The 20,505-nt window shown below is 36.5% G+C and overlaps 1 protein-coding gene across 8 annotated transcripts in view; it reads left to right on the forward strand.

Moving 5' to 3' along the window:
• The first annotated feature begins 662 nt into the window (after nt 1-662).
• LOC110454762 overlaps nt 663-20,505 on the forward strand; it is a 126,553-nt gene continuing 106,710 nt past the window's right edge. For 5 of the 8 annotated variants that reach the window (XM_021504448.1, XM_021504453.1, XM_021504449.1 and 2 more), the window contains exons 1-11: nt 663-749; nt 3,853-4,109; nt 5,647-6,270; nt 6,860-7,234; nt 7,960-8,112; nt 9,451-9,507; nt 11,256-11,378; nt 12,504-12,631; nt 15,688-15,826; nt 16,673-16,750; nt 18,644-18,745. In XM_021504448.1, the coding sequence (XP_021360123.1) occupies nt 3,857-4,109; nt 5,647-6,270; nt 6,860-7,234; nt 7,960-8,112; nt 9,451-9,507; nt 11,256-11,378; nt 12,504-12,631; nt 15,688-15,826; nt 16,673-16,750; nt 18,644-18,745 (2,032 nt within the window). In that variant the 5' untranslated portion in view covers nt 663-749; nt 3,853-3,856. Of the gene's footprint in view, nt 750-1,082; nt 1,352-3,468; nt 3,685-3,852; nt 4,110-5,646; nt 6,271-6,859; nt 7,235-7,959; nt 8,113-9,450; nt 9,508-11,255; nt 11,379-12,503; nt 12,632-15,687; nt 15,827-16,672; nt 16,751-18,643; nt 18,746-20,505 lie in introns of those variants that run through there. The other 3 variants (XM_021504455.1, XM_021504450.1, XM_021504451.1) reach the window with 3 other exon arrangements.

Here is a 20,505-nt window from a genome sequence, read left to right on the forward strand (position 1 = left end):
GCTATCGAGTGTGACGTACCTCAACAGCTGACAAGTAAAAATGAAAAATAATTTCTATCTCGTCTTTTCAGTCATTATCATAGTGTCGCCCTCGACCACCTGTATCTTCGTCAGAAGAAACTTTTACTCATTCTTATAGAATGTTTTATAGACCCTACTCATATGCCAAAAAGGGTATAGACAAATCTAGTAAATAATACTTGTTGAAGATTTTTTCATATAAAAAATTGCGTTTTACTTGTTAATAATCAGACTGAAAGGATTTCCCAGGATACGAGAGATTGCTTCTAGGGCCTAGTTGAATTCTATTTTTTCAAGCTATAGGGGAGAACTCCCCCTCCCAAACCCTCCCCTCCCGCATACTCTAAAAAATGACGCCACTGTAATCCATATCATGGAATTAGATTAGGTCTAAGTCCGTGTCCATATATAGAATTTATTTTACAAAACTGTCTTTAAAAAAGGAAATCTTTATTCTTCATCAATACAATAATTTGAATACCGGCGAGAATGTCTCCCGTAGTCCGTCATCAATACAGTTTGTAGATTTGGCACCGTGACGGTGAGAAGCAATAGTAGTGTTGCGTGAAACCACTGGACACGACTGCATTAATATTTGGCCACAAGAGTTATCGTACCTGTTTGAACGTCACGAACTATTATGGGATATAATTTGCTCCAAAGAAAAGTAGACTCGGGCACTCTCTAGAGTTTGAGAAATTCAGAAGGGGAATCCAGTATATAACTTGGTAAGTTTGGATATCATATTTTGGCTACATAATTTTTCATTTTTTGATAGAAGAATAATTTGTAGGTACGACAAAAATAAGCACGGCCCTCGCATTCTGCCCGAATACTGCCCCGTGCTTTCTCATTTGCATAATTTATTCCACTAAAATCGCGATGATTTCTGCAATGTTTGATGTTATCTGGTAAATTATTATGGTAAAACTTGCATTGATAATACAGGTTATTGACTAATAAACTTTGTGGGTACACACACGTTTTTAATCCCAGGAAATTTACCATCGATTGTTACTGCGTTGCCGCGGTCCAATGACGAAGGCGCCATTTTCGAAATCGTGAAGCTTCGACAACAAATACGTAGCTACGAGGACTCTCCGACTTATTTTAGCCACTATGCATATTATGGCACGGGTCACGTGACCTGAGTTTGAGCTGCAGCTTTTACAGTTCAACTTCATGCATCCAATGTTCACTTCATCCATGTTGAAAGAACAAATGTATCGTAATTATGTCACATAATTCCTGTAGGACCTATACTGTATATCTACTGAATATGTGAATACAAAATACTGACCACCTTCATCAAGCTGAAGATCATGTCAAGGTGTGAGTAATAGAAAGAATATAAAAGAGAGAGAAGAAATGATGCTGAAAATGAAAAGATATATATATATATATATAGTGTTTCCACCTAATAATTTACTTCTATAGAGACTTTACAATGTGTACTCTTTGCTCAAGAAAATATTATATTGATCCAGATCAGCCATGGATACCCTCATCATTATCCCAAATGGTATCCAAAAACTATTAAAAATCTTGATAAGTCCAAAGCAAAAGTTTTGAAGGAATTAATTGGCTGAGTGAAATTGACACCATTTTTAGTGTAATATTCAACTCGTCCCTACAATCAGAGACGTATATATACTACAGAGATATTGATTTATATGTCTCTGCTACAATCTAGCACTGTTCCTCAAGATTGGAAAACACCCATATTGCTCCAATATTTAAAAAAGGCCAAATTGTCTTGTTCCATGGCCATCAGGGACAATTGTACTCAAACCTTTGAGTCGTCTGTCCCTTAGACTGGAAGAAGAAAATATGATCCTGTAAATTACAGACCTATCAATCTCTCACTCACTTACTTTGTTGTAAAATAATGGAACATGTCATAGTGTCACACATCATGTTGCATTCAGATCGTCCCAATATTATGTATCCTCACCAACATGGTTTTCGAAAATTCAGATCCTGTGAAACAACTTTTAGAATTTGTTGACAATATTACCAAAGCTCTTGACAACTCAAAACAATCAGATATATTGCATGGTTATGGATTTCTCCAAAGCATTTGATAAAGTCAGCCACTCTCTTAAGCTTCTTACCAACAAACTCAGTCATTATGGTATAGATGATAAAACAACATCTTGGATATCAAATTTCCCCCAATAGAACCCAATCAGTATTTGTTGAAGGCGTCAAATCTGAGTATGTACCAGTTTTATCCGGCGTCCCCCAGGGATTTGTACTGGGGCCTAATCTGTTCCTATTTTATATTAAGGACATGCCAATTGACTTGAACTCCACGGTCAGACTGTTTGCGGATGATACCATCATATATCTGACAATTACGTCGGAAAAAGATGCCAGGACCCTACAGTCTGACCAGACCTAGACAAACAGGCCATTTGGGAGAAAAAATGTCTAATGGCTTTCCACCCTGATAAGTGTTATATACTCTCACAATTTCTAAGAAAAAAATCCCCTGTCATTTTTTATTATTCTCTTCATGGCCATGTATGAAAACATGTTGATTCTGTGAAATACCTAGGAGTAACCCTCAGATCAGATTTGAAATGGGACTTTCATGTCGATCAGATTTGCAACAAGGCAAATTCTACCCTAGGATTTCTCAGAAGAAACCTTAAAATAAGCTCAACAACATTTAAAGAACAGGCTTACAAATCTTTGGTTCGACCTTCTTTAGAATATGCTTTCCCTGTTTGGGATCCATATATAAAAAATAACATCAACAAAATAGAAATGGTCCAGAGGGGAGGAGCCCGATATGTGTCCAATCGCTTTCGGAATACCTCTAGTGTAACAGATATGATTGGTACTCTTGACTGGCACAGCCTGTCAGATTGTATGAAAGATACACACCAAAGATGTTTTATAAAATTCATCAGGGCACTGGCCATATGATCCACGACTGACAGGATTCTGCGAGCCAGAAAAATTCCTAGAAATTTCCACCAGGTCAATTACCACAACAGCAATACTTGAAAACACTAACTAGACAACTATCCTTTTTTTCCTCGTACCATACTAGAATGGAACAAATAACCATCTGACATCGTTTAATTACACCCACTTTCAAAACATCTCTTTCCAGGCACACCTATAAGATTGAAGATGCAGATCTAGAGTAATCAGTTACTTCAACAGACTTTACGTAGTAACCACTTCTCTTCTTTTCCCCCTTTTCCGAACAAGCTTTTGTAGGTTGGGGCCGGGTTGCTCAATCACTGACTTGCTACGAACTCTCTCTCGGACTCTCCTTGAATTAAATTTTCTGTCTCTTAACTTTAACTAAGTGGATAATTACTAATCATTATGTAATTTATATAGTCTGTCATTTGTGCTGCATAAACCCAATTTGGTGACAAAATCTTCAATTAGTTGAAGGTGGTCACTATATGGTAGAACTAGAATGGTAGAACAACTGTAGGTATATCCTGCATCCTAAGATTGTATCACCGAGGTGAAAAACTAGCTGTCCCCTATATACTAAATCGGCTTTGGAGAATCTGAATCATTGACTACGAAAATGTTTACAATAAATACCCGACATTGTTATCACAAGTGTTTCCTTGGGTGGTATTATGAGCCAAATGTGGTAGCACATATTCCCAATGGCAACTTGTAAACCAGGTAATTACATTTGCTCCCAATCTAAAATTCCAGAAATGCTGGTTAAAAAATAATGTGTATTATAAAAACCTTTTTTATAAAAGCATGTATACTTTCTGCTTGACTTGATAAACTATCAGATGATTGACACATTTTACTTATCACTTGCTACATGTTTTTAAATTTAAGATGAATGGAAGGTGTCATTCAGGACTTGGAGAACACAGAGACAATCACAATCAGCCTCGAGGATGCAGCCCAGATTATCCTCCAGGAGCAGGGTATCCCAATGGATGGGTCTGGTACCGTACACATTCCCCCAGGTACCTACCATATTCTCACCCAAGAGGGGGCCCAGATCTCCACCGATGGCACACTTATGTCCGAGGGAGGTGCCATGGATGCTGTTGGTATAACTGTCATACAGTCTGGTGATGACATTGTTGGTAAGTTGTGAAGGGTGCATGCTGGTGAAAGAAGGTACATATTAGAATAACTGATATATAATAATATAATAAGATATGTCTGTATTGAACTTCACAGTGTTCATATTTATATACCCCTCTCAGCAAACTAAAGGTAGAGCAGAGGACGTTCATAGGTTTTGCCTGTTGCGCATGCCCATCCTTTTGTGTTTACGATCTGAACAATGAAATTTTACAACAGCTTGTTCCTACAGGAATTGAGAAAATATGACAATATTTTATTGCAATAGGGAATCGAAGATATTACCTGAGCCTGAGGGAGGCAGCCTGTATATATGTCTGTAAACCGTAAGCAAAATAAATACAAATCACTTGTATATATATAGGGGCAGGAATAGGGTCTGAATAATTTTGCCCCTTTCCCTATGCCAAAATCATATTCCACAATCTCAAAAATATAATCCTGGTCATTTGTGTCTCCAATGTTGTTTTCTACAGTTACAAACAGAGTTATAAATAATAATTATGGTTCTTGAATAATTCATGAAAGCTTAGTGTCAAGTCTTCTAGCTACTCTCAATGAATAATGGAGTCCAACTAAGCTTGGCAATTATATCTTTATATCAAATGAATCTCATTTTGTAGATACATTGTGTTGCTGCTAAGGTGCATTATCATAGATCAATGACTCAATCACACAATAAATGATTTAACAACAACGTATTTGGAAGATCTTGGCCACAGTATTTAATAATACATACAAAGTGTACACCGCAGTTGGCGTACCACAACACACAATGCAATGCTATCAAGAGGATCCTGGGTACAGACATCCTCTGATATCAAGTCAATACAATTCAACAAATCAAACACTTGTTTCCAATCATCAATCATGGAAACTTCAACAATGATAATACTGATTTCCTTTATGTATGGTGCATCACTATTTTAACATCAATTTATATGGATGCTCAAGATTACCCGACTGGAATTCTGCTCGTCCTTGTTGTCTATCTTGGCTCGTCTAGTGTAACCTGGAACAAGGGCGGTAACTCTAGTGACCGACTAGGACCAATTCGCACACCACCAAGTGCCATTTGCCTCTGATAATGTGATTTATGCATAGGACATAAATCTAAATAATTCCGTTCAGAAAGAGAGATGGTTGTTGACAAATATCCTTCACATGAATGCACATGTCCTTTGTCATAATAAATAAGTGTCATTTGTAAAATTTTAATTTCATGCAGTTCTTATAATCATCAGATCATCACTGTAAAAGTAGAGACTTGAACAGGTAACTTGGATGTACTGGACCTCTGGTGTCATTACTTAACATCAGTGTATACACTGGTAATTAGTAACAGCTCAGTTTGGGGCCCTTGAAATGATTTGATTGAAAATGAGACTCAGTTTTCATTTTCCAAAAGTATATTTTCATTTTCCAAAAGTATAAAACTGGAGCTATAAAAGATACATTGTGTAATGTTAAAAACTTCATCCATTAAATAACATACACTTTATATATATATATATATATATAACCTATATTTTCCAGGATATGGAACAGAGACATCGGGGTCTGGGGAGCTGGTCTCAGGAGATGAGGCAATACAAGTACAAGCGATTGGAAATGGAACTGATTTAGAACAACAGAATGGTACTATTCAGCTGATAAACATCCAACAGTCACACATGGAAGGTGGGGAACAAGTGTACCAGGTGTATAATCCCAACGAGGAACAGCCCATTGTAACAGAGACCCAATTTCTACACCCCACCTCCATAGTCACACAAGCCCAAGTACTGCGGTCAGAGGCAAACCTATTAGGTTCTTCTACAATTGTCACACAAGTTCAAGCACTACAGTCTGAGGCAAATCTGTTACAACCATCCTCAATGGTAACACAGGCTCAAGTATTGCAGTCGGAGACCAACATACTAGAGTCGGCTACAACTGTCGCAGAGGCTAATGGACAGCAGTCGTCAGGGATTGTAACAGAGGCTAATGGACAGCAGTCGTCAGGGATTGTAACAGAGGCTAATGGACAGCAGTCGTCAGGGATTGTAACAGAGGTGCACACACTTCCACCAACAGTTCAACAGACACTACAGACTGTTCAGACTGCAGACAAACAGCCTAATCAAATTTCTTTGTTACAGCAGTCTGTACAGCCACAAGGTAAATAGAAACAGAATCTCAAGGTTACTCCTTCTAAATGTCTGGAAAGTTTATTTTTCTAAGGAATTTTTATTGTCTAACATACCATGGTAATGAGGTCATGTTTTTTCTAGGGATTTATAAAGTCAAGCATTAACCTGGTGTAATCATAAGATGGGGGTGGAATATATCAATGTGGAGCACATAGACTTTAATGACACTTGCTTACGCTTCTTTTCATATTAAACATATAGCAGGAGCTCTGCAATATTTTCAATATACATTAAACATGTAAGTAAAATTATGGAGATCCAGAGGCAATGGATATTGTTTGTGTCAATAAGCAAGAGAACTGAATTATGAAATTGAGTAATTTTTTCCCCAACATACTGGAAACAAGAGGAGTATCGGGGAAAAAAATACTGGTTTAATTTTTCTGCTTTCCTGTTTTGCTAGGCCCATATGGTGTCCTGTGAAAATATGGATTTTTTATAGGGATAATGTATATTGGTAATACATCCTTGATTATAGTTATTTACTGTAATTTATCAGGAACTGAATAATTCAGGAAATAAATTCTCTGATCACAACTTATATCCTTTGATTTCAGTTGTCCTTGAAAATTTGGAAAATGAAGATACTTCAGAACCACAAGAAATACATTCAGTTCAAGTTTCTGCTCTCCTAGAGGGGTCAGAGGTTACTCAGAACTCAGAGGTCAGTCAGATGTCAGAGGTCGAACCAACAGTGAGTGCACCTTCTGCAAATATCTATATAGAGCCTCTCCAAGCAGATGGTACACCCACTGAAGCCATTCAGACTGATGTTGAACCACAATCAAAGGACGATGGTAAACAACTTGATCTATCAAAGCCGATTGCCGTGACAAACAGTACTGAGGTTGTGATAAATGGGAAGAAGTGCATTTTGATGGCTAATCCTACCACAGGGGAGCTGTGTGCCTACCCAGTGCTGCCACCTCCTGGTATGGTATAGTGTTTATGAATTGTTTTTGTATGTAAAAAGATTATCAAAGTTGAAATGAAAAAGAGTTACTTCCCTTGGACCGGAATTTACAACTAACACATTATGAACAGGAAGGCTAAAACACAATGGTATTTCCTTGTTCTTTAATAAACTAAACCTTATCTCTATCATCTGTTAATTATAAATTTCTTACTTCTATTTGGACAGTCCAAAATAAAATGAATCATGGCTCATACCCTTTAATTCCTAATCGAGCTGTTGAACTTCTGCATTTTCTGTCATTAGAATAGCGTGCACGTGATAACACTAATCATATGTATAGTAGACAGTCGCCCCAGTCTGGTTGTAGATTTAACACAGCTGTAAGGAGGAATGGTAGATAGTCAGACCTTGTTTAGAAATCACTTTTACCTGTTTCACACCTGTACATGTGGTGTTTGCCAGTAGCGGAAGTTTAAATATTCATCAAATGTTGAATCACTTTCTGCATGGGAAATTTAAAGGAAAAAGATGATTATGGTTGTCCTATAGATATGCTCTAGGTTTATACAGCAATTATTGAATAGGAGAACTTTTCCATCATATACATGTTATGTATACACACATGTATCAAGTTCCTATTATATTAATCGATAATTTATTACAATTTAGTTCATGTATTCATTTGTATTACTGCAAATGGTTCCTGTGTTTGCAAACCACAAGATCTGAATTTGTTTTCAGGAAAGAAAAAGAGAGGGCGTCCGCGTAAAGACCACAAGCAAGATGGACGCTCTGATTTCGCCAAGGGAACATTGCCCCTGATCAAGGCCATGCCTCCCCAGGACAAGGACCAAAACAGTGCTGCAGAAGGACTGCTGGAACTGGGAAATACTGGTAGGATACACTTACTGTACAAAGATTTTGATTATTTTTTTTTTACTGAAGCTAGCATGACTATGCTATAGATAGACATGGATACATATAGGCTTTATAATGTGATATACACAGAAGCTAGATATAGATATAAATCAGTTCTTGATAAGCATAGCATGGCTTTGAAATAGAATGTTCTCAACTACCAAATTTAATATTCCATAAGATTGAACTATTATTTTGGTTATTGACCTCTGCTTTAAGCTGACAGTGCAAGTTAAAAAGCTTTCAATTGAGATTAAAAAAAGAAATAATTTCATTTTTTTACTGGTTTTGAGATCTTCCCCATATCTTCTGACTATCTTTTCTAAGGAAGTGCCGACATATATTTTAGTTTTTTTCTTGCTTGGTAACGAGTATGGGTCTGGCTTGGTATGAAAAGTGCATTACCTGTCAAACCGGTTATCAATTACAACTGACTGTCTTGCAATTCAATGCACCACGCACCCTGATCGGCAAACGATATCAAAAATCAAACACACTCATCACCTGAAGACTTTGAAACACTGCCAAGCTGGTTGTTACTCATGGCACATTCTTGAAAACTGTGTATCCAAATTAAAAGGTAATTTAAGGTATATTACTGAACATACTTCTATAAATCCCATATATAATAACGGTCTTTCTCGTGCATATAGAACTGCACCAACACACGAAAACTTCATTAAAAACTATTAGTCTTCGTCGTGTAGACACTTTACTAGCAAAACATGTGCAAAATGCGACACTCGCAGGAGTGTAGTCAACAATGTGAAACTTGATCATTGAACCGTTCTCATGGAAATGATTGGAATTAGTATTGTTTTCACACAGGAGGTTATAACAGGTAGGTATTAGCGTTCGTCATATGTTTGCTTCTTTCAGGGCCATTTTTTGGGTGAGGGGGCAGGGATTGTGCATTAGATGATTTAATTGGTCATATTTTACTACTATTTCCACTGTTCTTAGATAAATGATATCTTTTATGTGTTCCATTTCAATTTTATACAACTGATCTGATACAAAATGTTGGTTAAAATCATTAAAGTGTTATACATATATAAATAGTAAAGTAATGTCACCTTGTGCACATATTGAGCAAATGATAACCAGTTTGACAGGTAATGCTCTTTTTATACCCAGCGATACCCATACTCATTACCAAACTAAAATGTCAGCACTTCCTTAGAAACGTTAGAAGGAAGAGATGGGGAAGATCTCAAAACTAGAAAATCTCAATTGAAAGCTTTTTAACTTGTACTGTCAGCTTTACTGAAATATTTGCCCTTGGTTAATTAGATATTTGACTTTTTATTCCAGATCCTGATGGGATAAGGAGGAGTGGAAGAGTAAGGAAGCAGGCCTCAGCATTGAATGGTTTGTAGACAATAGACATTTCCATTATTTTACATACTTTGATATTCAAAAGTAATATTAGATAAATTTATTTTAGTGTTAAATATGGGCAGCTTGAGGGATGTAGTAAGTTTGGTTTTCCATGACCAAATCTCTTTCATCAAGAGTTTTCACTGAAGACAGTAAACCTTGTACTTTCAGTTTTATTATATTTATAGCTGGACAATCGGCACCAATGCAACATTTAAATCAATCTTATTTCAAGCTGGAACTACGGTTTCACTTTTGTCTGGGCTGTTGTCTGAATCGAGAAATGAATTAAGGGTCAAGGTCAAATACAAACTGTTTACCTCTCAGCTGATCATCTTCATCAGTTCCACGATATTACATTAACTACTGAAGGAAAGGAGTGGGAGGACTAACTCCCTGGACTCGATCACTTGTTTCCTGGACAACAACTGCCTGCAAGTTCATGAGGGAAAGGCATCCTGATTTGATCACCAGCTGTGAATGTGACGATGTACTGAGAGCGCTAGCATTATTTTAGATATGGTAGATATATATAGAATTATTAAGGAGCCATTCAATTTTGTGGTTAGATTGCTGGTATTCTGCAAAATTTTAATGGGTCATATATAGCTAGAAAGGCCTGCAAAACCAGAAAAGAAAAAAAAAGTTCATGACTTTTTCAAAATCATCCTGGAAATTTTATGGAGAAAAAAATCAAGTTAATTTTGAAGTATACATTCCTTCTTATTTTATGGGGGGGAAAAAAGAATAATGCGATTGATGTGATTTTTTTGTGTACTCCCCTTCGAAGAAAGGGAGACATATTGTATTAGTACTGATTCTTCTGTTTCTTCTAATCGCAACTTGTTCGGGTCATACATTTTAAACTGTTAAAGATGTCTTGATGAAACTTGAGGTATGCCTGCATCACCCACAGAAGGTGTGCAGTGCACTGGAATTAGGTCACTGTGACCTTCACCTCAAGGTCAAAGGTCAAATAACTGCAACTTTTTCAGTAAAATCTTGTCTGGCCCGTAAATTTTAACTGTTAAAGATATCCTGATTAAACTTCAAGTATACCTGCATCACCAACAGAAGGTGTGCAGTGCATTGCAATTAGATCTCGTTCCCCACTATATACAGAGTTTAGGCCCTTTGTTTGTTTTTAATACCAAAGTTTGTCTGGAGCATAAGTTCCATGTTATTTCCCCTACGTTGACCAAACTTGCTATATTTATGTATCTTGGGAAGGCGAAGAGTAGAGTAATGAAATCGGTCTCGTGCCTCGTTATATAAAGAGATATGGCCCTTTGTTAATTTTTTATACCAAAGTTTGTCTGATAACTTAAAAGTTTAATGGTTTAGAATTTACACACCTTAATCATGATGTGACCATTCTATTTTTCCAAATGTGCATATTGGCTAATAAGGGGAGACATATGTTTTTATTCACAAAAACAAATTTCTTGTTTCTTTTGACATAATTTATATGGAAGTACTTGACAAAAACTAGGGAGGAAAGAAAAAAAATATTATTTAAAAAAAATCTTTCATCATAAAAAAATAACAACACTAATGTAATACATAATACATATAGATCAACTATTTAAAATCTAGTCCTCAAAAACCAATAAAAACATGTTGAATTTTATCAAGCCAAATTTGAATTCCCCTGCAGCATGCTCTGCTAAAGCCTAACCCACTGTTGGTTATTTGGTATATGTTCAGTTAAATCGGGACTTTTTATTTTAATGTTTTAGACTATGAGGTGTTAGAATTATCCGGCGATTCTGGAGAGGAAGACGAGGAAAGTGAGATGAAAAAGCAAAAAATTGACGACAAAAACTATGTTCCATTGACACCTTACTTGATGCCAACCACAGGTAATCCATATAGACGTCTTTGATCTCAACACTAAGGTTTAAAAAAAACTACGACTATTTAGTAAAACACTCCAGGTTTCTATAACTCCAATATACATTTCTTCTGTCCTTGGCTGCGTTTCTGCCTTTTACTTCTATGAAAGTTATTGGTTCGATTAATCAGGTGGTAGTACCCAACAAACCTGGAGCCCCCTACCGAGGAACAGATGTTAGACTGGAGTGCTCCTTTCTCATACTTGAATACCTTTCTGCAATAGTTAGATTGACAGGATCCATTGTTTCTCAACTAGCAATCAACTACTTGTATACTTCATTGCAACAACCCCCTAAAGGTTTGTGGAGTTGATAATCTCAATCCATCTCGGTGTTGCAATCACTCCTGAATCATTAGACACCAGTTTACCAAGATAAGTAAAACTGACATCTGTGAGTTTGCATGCTTTCTCTGTGATTCTCATTAGTAATGACACTACATTACCATTAGCAGTCTTAGTGACATTGAAGCATATATCATGGTTTGTTTTTCTTGGTTAATTTATCTTGCAGAATGCATCATGTGTTTATATTCTAATTGGTTTTTTTTTTTTAAGTTGTGATTATTGCTATATTATTCAGGATATGAAATGTCTTTTGAAACTATTAAACATGTAACAAAATTACCCTATAGCTACATGTATGAAACCAAAGTTGTTTAATCACAGTTAATTCGATAATTTTTGATATATAAAACTGAATGTATTGAGACAGTGTGAATATAATTGCCCAGCTGTCTTGCTAGGTTTATTCCATCTTGATCCATTAACGGTTTCCCCAAATAACCAGGGATACAGCAGGCAACCTTGGTATCACCATGTACTGACATCATCATCCTCTTCTGTTACACTCCAAATAAACATGGTTCTGCCAACATATTCACATTGCTCAGCTATTTGTGTCATCAAATATTTAACAATACTGAACATATTGCAATTTATGGACTGATCATGCACCTAAAAATGTATATGGACCAAAGCCAATTTGATGCCATTATTTGGTAACATACCAGTTAATCATATCATAACTGGGTATCCTTTACCTGATCACTACAATTGTATGATGTAACCCTTCATTGTGTTACTGTTCCAGGTGTAAAAAGAGGGCGTGGTCGACCACGGAGATACCCGCCCCCTGGGCAGGTCAACTCCAACACACAGATCCCAGCAGTCATTATTCCTGGAGCTAACGGCCAGACCATCATGATGGCCCCAATACAGGTAAGTACCAGGATTGTCAAACTTCAGACAATCATGATGGTCCCAATACAGGTAAGGACCAGGATTGTCAAACTTCAGACAATCATGATGGCCCCAAAACAGGTAAGTACCAGGATTGTCAAACTTCAGACAATCATGATGGCCCCAATACAGGTAAGTACCAGGATTGTCAAACTTCAGACAATCATGATGGCGTGCACACAGGTAAGGACTGGAACAGTCAAACTTCATACTATCATGATGGCTCACATAGAGGTTTACACTCTGTCAGTCAAACTTCACACTATCATGATGGCTCACATAGAGATTTACACTCTGTCGGTCAAACTTCATACTATCATGATGGCTCACATAGAGGTTTACACTCTGTCAGTCAAACTTCAGACAATCATGCTGGCTCACATAGAGATTTACACTCTGTCAAAAAAGATGGTATTTTTTCATTTCGACCGTTTTTAAGGAGTTATGACCTTTTGTTAAAAATCTTTGTATTTACAACTCTTCCTTAACCACTAGAAGGAATTCGGCAAACCTGGTTCATTTGGGCTAATAAGATTTGGTTTGCACGTATGTTTTGGCATGGGGAGGAGTACAGGAAGTATGTCAGTGACCTATATACTTAAATTATTACTGATGGGAGACTATAAATTGCTTTGCAATGCTGTGTCTAAGTAACCTTTAGCTTACAGTTCTAGTTTATATAGGAGCAGGGGTATTAGTTAGCCTTTAGCTTACAGTTCTAGTTATTATTTTATATTCATTAAACAAAATTTGAAGGAATATCCTTTTATATCGCTAACTCTAAACAAATAATTTATAAAACAAGAAAAGATATCCTTGTCTGACTCCCCTTACAAAAATGTTATTTTAGCACATTTGATTTTTGTGACCTTGAACGAAAGTCAAGCTCATCAACGTTTACAAAACTAAAATCCATTGACATGAACAACCTACTTGCCAAATATCAAGATCCAAGGACCTTTGGCCACGAACGAACACAAGTTAAAGGAAAAGTGAAAAGAAAGCTATGTTTTTCTTTTTGTGTCGCCTTCGAAAAGCTGGTGACACATAGGTATTGCTTTGTCGGCGTCGGCAGCGTCGGCGGCGGCGTCGTCCGAACAGAGGTTTTCGTGCGATAACTTGAGTTTCCTTGGGCCGATCAAACTCAATCTTCATGCAGTGCTTACTTACCAAAACTGCTTGCTTGGGATTGCTTTTCAGGTCCGAAGGTCAAAGGTCAACTGTTACTATAAATAGAAACTTCACTAAAACTGTATACTGGACGGCTTCGATCTACCACTTGACCCACCGTGTATACCTCTGAAATGCCGTCTTACTCCAAATGTTATTGACAACACGAGCTGTTTAACATCATAATCCACAAGTTTATTCATTTATTTATGGGAAACCATCCGACAAATCATACAAATTAAACTTGGAATTGAGACAATGAGTATCGATAGCAAGTTCCTTTGTGTATTCTTCCCAGAATAACAGATTATATAACAAAATGATGCCATTCAAAATCATAATCTATGATTATTGCTTACTTTTAACATTATTTCTTGAAATGAAAAGTGTATCTATTTCTTCGTAATCTCCCAGCTTCCTGCGCAGGCGACACATCCACTTCCGTGGAATTCTTGTTTTTGAAATGTCTGATGTTGAAAGATATTATTGGAAGCCAACTTTTAAGCAAGTATGAAAAATAGACTTGTTTTAGAACAGTAAATTGACGTGTCAAAAATGGAAATTTTCTCATTAGTAATGAAATTTTACATATTTTTCTACCTATATCTTTAATAAAAAGGACAGTTCTTTCTTGAAATAGTGTAATATTTGGTATCAAAATAACAGTTGGAATATGTTGCACATGATGATGATATAATTTTATAGTAACTGTGTCATTTAAATGCTCTAGGATTAATTGTATTACCGCACCTTTAACACCCACACAGGTGTAAATCAATTAGGTCCCATTTATCGTAAAATAAATTCTGAAACTAACTGTTCCTGATTTAAGCTTCCTATACCCATATCTTTTTGGATTTGTCATTTTTATGCCCCCGCCATAAAATGGGGGGGGGGGGGGGGCATATAGTGTTGCCCATGTCCATCCTGTCACGTCCCGTCCTGTCCAGATTCAATGTAAACACTTAGCAACTTCATTCTTTGACAGATTTTGGTCAAACTTTATACAAAGGTCAAGTATGATTATACTTCGGACATCATTGTATTTCAGAGATCCAAGGTCAAGGCCAAGGTCACACTTGCTATATATAGAAAATTGTCACTTCCCATCCAGATTCAATGTAAACACTTAGCAACTTCATTCTTTCATGGATTTTGGTCAAACTTTATGCAAAGGTCAAGTATAAGTAAACTTCGGACATTGTTGTGTTTCTGGGTTCCAAGGTCAAGGCCAAGGTCACTGTTACTGTATATAGAAAATCAGCTACTGATTCAATTTAAACACTTAGCAACTTCATTCAATATGTTATGGAGATGATAATAACATACAGAAAAAACATATGAATATTAAAATCAACTTTAAGTGTAGTACCTTGTGTGTGGGTATGTTTCATGGTATCAAGATCAAAGTAGTTGTAACTTGTTATACAACACTGAAACTAATTTCACAGGGGCATTTATGTCTTACAAACATTTTCTGGTTTGAAATTCCAAGCGGGGGCCGGCGCTAGTGTTAAATCCCCATAGACGTTGACCCTACCTTTCAATACAACCATGTTATAGAATTGTTCCATTCACAGCCATCAGCAATTATAGATATCCTGACATAGAACAACCTCATTTATAATATTGAAATTTATTTTCATCACTACATGTAGTAATAAAGCCTATCTAGAAATATATATATGACTTAAGAATTTCCATTTAAATAGTGACATAGTTGATGTGTATGAATTGTTATTTGTGCAACTGCAATCAGAATTAATATGGAAATAGCTAAGAGAAAGGAAAACATGTTTAAGTAAAAAAACACAGATATGACTGCAACGGGGTAACATTATAAGGTTATGTTGATATTTCTACAGGGATTGTCCAACCTGCAGGCATTCCAGGAGCAGGTGAGGTCACTACCAAATCTTGTGGCTCGCCCAGAGGAAGTAGGGGATGAGGAAAACAGCTCCCAAGAGGTCATACTCAACGAATCTGACCTCTCTCTGGATACAGGTTAGTATATGAAGAAGGAAGGTCAAGAATCTTTTGTTCCATAAATAACTATATCAACAGTAATTTTTTTTTACCTCTTTTTGGCAGGAGCTGTGCATTGTGACTTGTGGAGATATTGCATGCAAAAAGCATGATTTAGGGGGAGGGGGGGGAAGCTATTTCTGCATGCTTTTTGGAAAAAAGACCAGAAATCAATTTGGGAAGGGGCCCAAGATCCACCTTAAAAAAACACTGATCTTTATCTAAGCATTGGATAATAGCAGATATGAGGTTCAGGTAGAGAATACATCATCCCAGAAACAACACTCAACTGTATCTTGATCTTCTAGCTTTTAATATATGAAATTATGTTAGAAAATATATACACTCCCCTGTACAGGAAATATGAGGTCAAAACTTCAATAAAGGATTCAAAAATTAATGTTCTGATTACAATATAAAGGTATTGTAATATAGTAAAAGGAATGATTCTCAATTTGAAACTGTTATTTTCCACCAAAAAAAGAGAGACTTTTGAAAATCTTACATGTTTCTATTTCAATGATGAAATGTGTATCGGTGGTCACATTTATTATTCCCACATTGTATTGAATTATGTTTTATTTAAAATTTGATTTCTTCTAAATCATAACTGCAACACGAGTATGAAATTTTACAGGCGTATAATGATGTAGAGTAACTTTCACAATTTATTGTAAAAGATCAGTAAAATAGTAGTTGAATACGGGTTGCCTGATAAAAAAAATATAAGGAGTTATCTACCCTTAGACCAGTAGCATAGTGTTTTCCTCACAACATCATCCCTAAGATTGTTTTATAACTGCTGAATTGTTTCCCACTATACAGAAGACAGCACCCTGGCAGATGTTGCTGCCTCAGCAGAAGCTGGAGTGACATTATCTATCGCAAGATCAGAGGCTAGTGGTAAGTACAATAACCATCAGATGTTTTTATATTATAAAACAAAGCCATATAGACAGAACCCAATACAGGAGGTGGATACCATGGCATGCTTCATGCTTATAAAGGACATGTGATGTCCTTCTTTATCTATATATTGACCAGTGAAGTGACCTGTTGCATTTGGAAATCATACATTATATTCTCAATTATACATTATATTCTCAATTATACCTTATATTCTCAATTATACATTATATTCTCAATCATACATTATATTCTCAATCATACATTATATTCTCAATTATACATTTTATTCGCTCTCTTTACCCCTGCAATATGTCATATCAAAATTTAAGGCAGGAAGATAGCTGTTTGATTGGTCTCAGGTAAAAAACAACTGACCAATCGCTAGGCTGATACCTGTCCTTTGTAGATTACAAAGGAGAGACGCCCGACTTGAAGGATCGAACTAATCTTCTTGTTTCATCAACAAGGCGCACACTGAGCCTTCATTTTTGCTATGACATATTCCAGGGGTACGGAGAGCAAAAGTGAGCGTAACCCCTGGATATCGAGTATGGCTCTGGTATGATTATCCTGACAATCCATTAGTTTGCACAAAATTGGTGATACTTTGATGTCCCTGTTATGTGGCAAGTACATCCCCTACACATGTATCAACAAACTTACAAATGGAGCACACCCATTGCTAAGCATGAATGTTTGACTTTTCTTCCATCTTCTTCCTTTTGATTGAGTGAGAGTTAGATGAGGTTGTATCGTTATGGGTCAAACATCTTTACACTTTCCAGAGATGATGACAAGGCACTGAAGTTAACTTGTCCGTAGAATACATTTTTTTCATTGTTTTAATGATCAAACAGGATTTGTAATGATCAAACAGAATTTGTAATGATCAAACTGGATGGTTATGTGATGAGATATCATGCGAGAACCATCGGCCAACACTGGATGGTTATGTGATGAGAGCTCATGCGAGAACCATCGACCAACACTGGATGGGTATGTGATGAGAGATCATGCGAGAACCATCGTCCAACACTGGATGGTTATGTGATGAGATATCATGCGAGAACCATCGGCCAACACTGGATGGTTATGTGATGAGAGCTCATGCGAGAACCATCGACCAACACTGGATGGGTATGTGATGAGAGATCATGCGAGAACCATAGACCAACACTGGATGGTTATGTGATGATATATCATGCGAGAACCATCGACCAACACTGGATGGGTATGTGATGAGAGATCATGCGAGAACCATCGTCCAACACTGGATGGTTATGTGATGAGAGATCATGCGAGAACCATCGACCAACACTGGATGGGTATGTGATGAGAGATCATGCGAGAACCATCGTCCAACACTGGATGGTTATGTGATGAGAGCTCATGCGAGAACCATCGACCAACACTGGATGGGTATGTGATGAGAGATCATGCGAGAACCATCGTCCAACACTGGATGGTTATGTGATGAGATATCATGCGAGAACCATCGACCAGGACTGGATGGTTATGTGATGAGATATCATGCGAGAACCATTGACCAACACTGGATGGTTATGTGATGGGAAATCATGCGAGAACCATCGACCAACACTGGATGGGTATGTGATGAGATATCATGCGAGAACCATCGGCCAACACTGGATGGTTATGTGATGAGAGATCATGCGAGAACCATCGACCAACACTGGATGAATAGTTTTATATAACCTGACATTAACAACAATATTGGATTCAAAATTTTAGCGAGTTATGTAATTTCAACTTTTTCTATTAACAGAATATTATGCCATCTTGGAGGGTTATCCACATTATCATTGACCTTTGGAATTAATATGTGATGTTCTCATTGTTATTGTGTCACTGTGTTGTTGTTGACAGGTAAAAGTGGAGGACTTGAAGGTGCTGATCAGCAGACAATCATACAAATACCAGAAAACCTATTATCAATGTTTTTACCCAAGAAGGATCCAGTCAAAATTGGTAAGTACAGTATTCTTTGTGCATTTAGAGAGAGAACAATGTGTCATGTTATACCCTCAGTATGTTTACTTAAAGCATTTGCATTTACCACTAGATGTTAGGTTAGTGCCTATGGTACAGACTGATACTCAGTTTAGTTAGTATTGTTGGAAAAGAAAAATCATGATGACCATCAAATAAGTAAAAACTGAAAGGGAAATGAATAAGGTAACACTCGCCAGAATGTACAAAATTCAGTGAATATGTTTTTAAATACCTAGGTATATAGNTTATACTATTTTTTACTCAAATTGGTACATATTTCAACAACAAAAATAAATACTATAGACTCAGGTGACCGTTAAGGCCCATGGGCCTCTTGTTTTATCAATATTCAGGTCCGCTCCATATCTCTGTAGCTCTTGAAAGTTTTTACGTCTTAGTCAAACCATGATCCATCGGAAAAAAATCTTGATTGATTTTTTCACAAAAAAAAGGACTGAACATTGTTTATATCAATTAACTAGAACAACACCGGTGGTAAGGCTTTAATTGGTTTACTGCTAACACTACCACAGGCCTCCACTCAGTTCAAACAGAAAAAATACAGTGTTGTCAATGTGCCCTTTTATTTTATGATTGATTACTTATGGAAAGCTAATATGCCATTTCATTGTATTCATTTAAAAGTCTGTTTCACTATGCATTGATAATTTATTCGTATTTTAGGATGAACATGTATATAAATAGTGTTACAACATTTGTTTATTCAAGTCAATATATCTTATGGTAAGCTGCATGCAAATAAAAATGTATTGGCCAAAATTACAGTACTTGTTTATCACACTGAAATTACATTTCTATTGATATTCACTTGATACTTTAAATGTGTTATTTATATATGCTGTTCTTTGACAGTTCTTTTTATTAGATTTACAAGATATCCACAATATCTATTTATGTGAACATTTACATTAAAATTGATCGCAGATAGCTTAAAGTACATAGTGTTATTTCTGTGTTTATCTATTATTTACATATAGGGTAATCTGGATTGTGTATATTGATGTTATCTAAACGTTATTTAAACTGTTTACATCAATAAATAAAAAATCCAGTATTGAGACTTTATTTAAGCACATTTTTTTATTAAGATATATCTATAGGGATACCCTGAATGTACATGTATTTGTTATATGTGGATACCGTGATCCCACATACATCTGTTTGTACGCAGATATAATCAATCCAACACCCTGTGCGATACAATGAAGTTATATGCAGTCAGAGTTTCCTAAGCTAAAGAAAGGAGAGATATAATTATACACAAATACAGTGGAACCCGCTTATTAGGATATTCTGTTTAATAATATAATAACCGATCAAGCTAATTTCGATCATTTTTATGTCGTCTGAACCGGAAGTGAGATGCCCTATATTAATTAGACATAGATTGATATGGAAACATGGAAAGAAATAATACAAACTGATAAAGTAATATTTTGTTCATTTGTTAGCTCACCTGGCACGAAGTGCCAAGTGAGCTTATGCCGTGGCGCGGCGTCCGTTGTCCGTCCGTCTGTCCGTCTGTCCGTCCGTCCTCGTCCGTCAACTTTTCCTTTAAACAACTTCTTCTGAAGAACGGACAGGCCTGGAGTCATGATATTTGGCTGAAAGCTTCGTTGGTAGGAGCCCTACAAAGTTTGAGAACGAAAATGACCTTGACCTGTTTTCAAGGTCACAGGGGTCAAATATGTCAAAAACTTCAAACGACTTCTTCT

Source organism: Mizuhopecten yessoensis, unplaced genomic scaffold (assembly GCF_002113885.1).
Source record: "Mizuhopecten yessoensis strain PY_sf001 unplaced genomic scaffold, ASM211388v2 scaffold8057, whole genome shotgun sequence".
NCBI lineage: Eukaryota > Metazoa > Mollusca > Bivalvia > Pectinida > Pectinidae > Mizuhopecten > Mizuhopecten yessoensis.